The 5,183-nt window shown below is 38.0% G+C and overlaps 1 protein-coding gene across 1 annotated transcript; it reads left to right on the top strand.

Annotated features, from left to right (window-relative positions):
- The first annotated feature begins 1,313 nt into the window (after nt 1-1,313).
- Nucleotides 1,314-2,486, top strand: LOC143022389 (uncharacterized). The gene has a single exon (XM_076180546.1). It carries the CDS (start codon nt 1,314-1,316, stop codon nt 2,484-2,486), a length of 1,173 nt encoding a protein of 390 aa, XP_076036661.1.
- The last annotated feature ends 2,697 nt before the right edge of the window (nt 2,487-5,183 follow it).

The following is a 5,183-nucleotide window of genomic DNA, read 5'->3' as shown; positions in this document are numbered from 1 at the left end:
AGACATCCTCAGGGTAAATAGAAATGAAAAAGGACATAAGAATATATACACAGAGTATAAGGTCATATTTAGAATCACGAGTTTATGTGATTTCTCATGCATGTATATGTGTGTATATATATATATATATATATATATATATATATATATATATATATATATATATATATATGTATATATATATCTAATACGTGATTGATAGGCTGGTGGTCTATGTCCCACGTTGGAACGTCCAAATGTTTGGCTGGTAGCCAGTTAGGCTGGTTGAAGGCAAACTCTGGCGGAGATAGAGTTGGTTTTATTTAACAATTAAATGTTTGACGCTAGTCGAGGGGGGGGCGGAGAAACGGTGAGGGAGGTGACGACTGTATTTCAAGTCGTGTCTTCAGCGATCTGATTGCAAGGGAGCAAAAGGGGTAGGGGAAAGGTGGTGAGAAAGCACGAAGTAGCGAGCGAGGCTCACATATGATGCTTCAAGGCAATGTGAACCTTCAGGCATCGCTCCATCTTTTATATATACGGGTAGGTCATGACCTGTGGTCTTAATTGCCGTGAGGTCGAGTGTGAGGTGAGGGAAATCGGAGGCAAAACGTTCTGACGCCGGTGACTCACGAAGACAGAAGGGATCTAGGAGACTTTGTCTAAAACAATTTGCCTTAAAATGCAATTTGTCTAAATCAATTTGTCTAAAACAAATTGTCTAAAACAATTTATCCAAACTACAATTCATCTATAAATAATTTGTCTAAAATACAGTTTGTCTAAAACAAGGCTATTCAGATGTGATTCGAATGCGATTGTTTTTAACTGAATTCTTTTTCTAAGCAATACGTTTACATTAACTTTATGAAGGTTAAAAACATAATTCATATAAAGCAGATCTATATTTATGTTAGTCTTATTTCCATTTTAATATCATTTTGGAACCCTATAAAAGGTCACCCAAATTGACCATTTGTATTAGTCTAGGTTTTATCAAACTCCAGAAAACTTCTCTACCTCGTCTTACTCAGCCCTGGGAAATTATTGTGGAAAGCAACGACCTGTCACACCAAATTAGATTCTTTGCTTCGTATATCTGAAAATATTCAAATTAAGCATATCCTAGCCAACGATGCCTCTTGAATTTGTGGAATCAGAAAAAGGGCATAGGAAGTTGCTTAACGATGGTCATACATTTTATAAGAATGGTGAAAATAACGAACATGTTTATTGGAAGTACGATAAACATCATAAAACAAAATGCCGTGCTCGTATAATTACTTCAAATGGTCAAATTGTGAAGTCTTTTACTGATCACAACCATGTAGTAGATGCGGCTGAAACTAGAGCAAAGGAAATTATGTCAAAAATACGTCATCTGGCTAAGTCAACACAAGATGCACCCCAATCAGTTTTATCTAGCTGTTGCTCCCAAACTTCCAAAGGTGCAAAGTATAAAGAGAACAATAAGATCTATAAGACAACCCACTGTTGGACCGGTTTTACCATCAACTTGCAATGAAATAGTTTTCCCACCTGAACTAACCATAACTTTTAAAGGTGATCAATTTCTGATTTATGACTCAGGACCAGTTGAAAAGCGTATAATCATATTTGCAACAGGTCGTAATTTGCTATGTTTATCACAAAGCAGTCACTGGTATGCTGATGGCACATTTAGAAATGTCCCTTTGCTGTTTCACCAGCTATATACCCTACATGGATTAAGAGAGAAAGATTCGCTGCCCCTTGTGTTTGGGTTATTACCGGACAAAACAGAAGAAACATACATAACCTCTTTACAACAGATAAGGAATATTGAGCCTTTATGTGCACCATTATCGATAACAATCGATTTCGAGAGAGCAATGATGAAACCGTGTTTGAAAGAATTCCCAATTACATTGCAAAATGGCTGCTTTTTCTGCTTTAGCCAACGTGTCTTCCGAGTAATTCAAAATAATGGATTAAAACAAAAATATGAAACAGATACCAGGTTTGCTTTACGGATGCGGATGCTACCAGCATTAGCATTTGGGCCAATAGCCACAGTGACAGATGCGTTTGAGTTATTGTGTGATAACAACACATTCCTGCATGCAGCACAAGAGGTCGTTGATTATTTTGAAGACACATGGATTGGAAGGCCTAACAGACGGAATGGTCGACGTCCACCTCTCTTTCGACATGATATGTGGAATATGTATTCTAGAGTGCTTGATGATTTACCTAAAACTAACAATTCTCTCGAAGGATGGCATCGTAGATTTGAAACTGAAGTAGGTGTGCATCACCCCAATATATGGAGGTTTATCAAATGTTTACAGAAAGAACAAGGTTTCAACGAGGTTCAGACTGAACAGTATGTTGGTGAGATAGAGCCAGAACCCCCAAGGAAACGTTACCTAGATGCTGCAAAACGCATAAAAAGACTTATTCAGGCTTTCGATCCAAATAATACCATTGATTACATCCGGGAGATTGCCCACAACCTTTCTTTCTAACCATAAAAGAAGCCTTTTTGGCAAATGGTATGTTTTAATAAACCTGCAATTGTGTTGATAAATTTAGAATGTCTTAATAAAGTTTTATTGTTGATAGATTTTGAAAGAAAACCAAATTGCACCTTACTGATAAATTATAAATCAAATCTATCTATTTCTCAGTCTTTTCTCCTTTCTCATTCCTAAATTGTTAGTTCTTAGAAATTGCATTTTAGACAAATTGTTTATAGATGAATTGTAGTTTAAATAATTTTTTTTAGACAAATTGATATAGACAAATTGTATTTTAGACAAATTGTTTTAGACAAACTCGCCGGATACCAGACAGAAGATAGACGTTCCTCAATGAATCCAGTGTTATGTGTCACGTGGCCGGCAGAGATGCAGGCCAGCCATGGCAGGCCGATGCTGGCATAGCACGTGTGCTTCTTCAAGGAGGCCTTGTGTGATGGTCATGCGGCAGACCCTAGCGCTATTTAGTCATAATGAGGCCCCACGTGAGAGGCCTCGGAGGTCAAATGTCGTGAGCAGAGAAGAGTGAGTGACAAGGTGAGGATCGGTCGTGATGACTATTCTCCTAAAAGTGATATATTTCCCTGGGCAATATCTAACTTAGAGTTAATTGATTTTCTTCAATGGATAAGGAAAAAGTTTCAGACAAAAAATTGAATTTTATATCATTTGTGTTCTCTTATGTATATATATATGTATATATATATATATATATATATATAATATGTATATAATATATATGTATATATATATACTTCGAGTCCCGTCATTCCATAATCGCTGCTTCCCACCCTTAGATGAATCGTCTTGTGTTAGCAAGAATAGAAATCTTCAAACACGCCACCAAACTGGAGAAGTTAATAGGAAAAATAAATTTTAAAAAATCTAAAAACTGTCGTCAATATAAATCAATTGGCTGATATGCTATTAAGAGTTGAGCAGTGCTCGCGAGTAAAGGCTTGAGGAAGTATGCCCAACAACCCCACGGAAATGGATACCTAACCCTTATAAAAAAAAAAAAAAAAAAAAAAAAAAAAAATAACACGACTTCATCTACCCGGACGCTATTCCGGATGACGATTCAATATGTTAATGAAAACGTCAGTCACAACCCGGAAGAAAACGGGCTGGGGATTGGAAACTGATAGAAGTTTGATAAGCGAGTTGAGCGCCCTTGCGAGCGCGTTCGTTCAATGTCAACGATGTCGCTCCCGGCGCGGGCTCCGGCGCCAAGGGGCGTCCCAGGTGCTGGTGACGTGACAGCCGAGCTACGTACGCGCGCTCTGTGTGTTACGCCGGGAAGATTAAAACAGGAATAAAAAAAGTGTTTCTATTTTCGTTCTTTTTTTTTCAAGGCTGCGAACGCTGTCATCCAACCATTCGTTTTTTAATGTATAAAAGGGATATGTGTGTATGTACTGTATATATATATATAAATGTATATTTATTATGTAAACATGTCTATGTATATATATGCGTTTGTGTGTGTGTGTGTGTGTGTGTGTGTGTGTGTGTGTGTGTGTGTGTGTGTGTGTGTGTGTGTGTGTGTGTGTGTGTGTGTGTGTGTGTGTGTGTGTGTGTGTGTGTGTGTGTGTGTGTGTGTGTGTGTGTGTGTGTGTGTGTGTGTGGTGTGTGTGTGTGTGTGGTGTGTGTGTGTGTGTGTGTGTGTGTGTGTGTGTGTGTGTGTGTGTGTGTGTGTGTGTGTGTGTGTGTGTGTGTGTGTGTGTGTTTCTATCATTCCTAATATTAATCCAATCATTCTTGAGAAAGAGAGAGAGAGAAAGAGAGAGAGAGAGAGAGAAAGAGAGGGGAATAAAGAGAGAGATACAGTAGCACTGGGGACAGGAAGTTGTTAAAGACGAGTAATAAGAAAGAGAAGACTTTATTAAGCTATTAACCTTGACTTCCACCTTACTATGAAGTCATCACCGAGGCAAATTACTCCATATGCGAGGTGCGCACCCCATACAAGGAGTGGTACAGTCGTGTGTAGGGTCGACAGTTAAGTGATTTTGAAGGACAAATAATTTGACGTTGTTTTAAAAATGCTGGAAGCATAAAGTTTCTAGTGGAGTTTTTTTTTTTTTTTTTTTTACCTATTTTCGTTTTATTTAATTTGTGTATTATTTGTTTATTTTCGTTTCATCTTATCTAATAATTGTTTTCATATTTATTTATTATTTTTAATTGTTTACATATGTTAATTTAAGAGAGCGACTGGAGGAAGTGGATAGTTTTAGATACTTGGGTGCAAGTGTAGCAGGAAAAGGTGGAGTGAAGAGGTAAATGTAGATTGAGAGAAGCGAGTAAATGCCATGGTGGTTTAAAGAGTGTAATGAGGAATAGACATTTGGGAATGGATGCGAAGAGGAGACTGTATGAAGGAGTGATGGTGCCAACAGCACTGTTTTGGGGCAGAAACGTGGAATATAAGAGAAGAAGAGAGAAGGAGTTTGAATGTGTTTGAGATGAGGTGTCTGAGAAGTATGGTGGGGGTTACTAGGCTGGATAGAGTGAGAAATGAGGAGGTGAGGAGGAGAACAGGGGTGAAAAAGGATTTGGGAGATAGGGTTGATGAAAGAATATTAGGATGGTTTGGACACATGGAAAGAATGAGTGAAGAAAGACTAGTAAAAGAGGTATGGAAGGCAGATGTGGAGGAGTGAACATGAGGGGACGTCCTAG

Source organism: Oratosquilla oratoria, chromosome 44 (assembly GCF_046742065.1).
Source record: "Oratosquilla oratoria isolate Oo_2021 chromosome 44, ASM4674206v1, whole genome shotgun sequence".
In the NCBI taxonomy this organism is placed as follows: Eukaryota; Metazoa; Arthropoda; class Malacostraca; order Stomatopoda; family Squillidae; genus Oratosquilla; species Oratosquilla oratoria.
The sequence above is the reverse complement of the archived record's forward strand: the minus strand, read 5'-3'. Positions and strand labels throughout refer to the sequence as shown.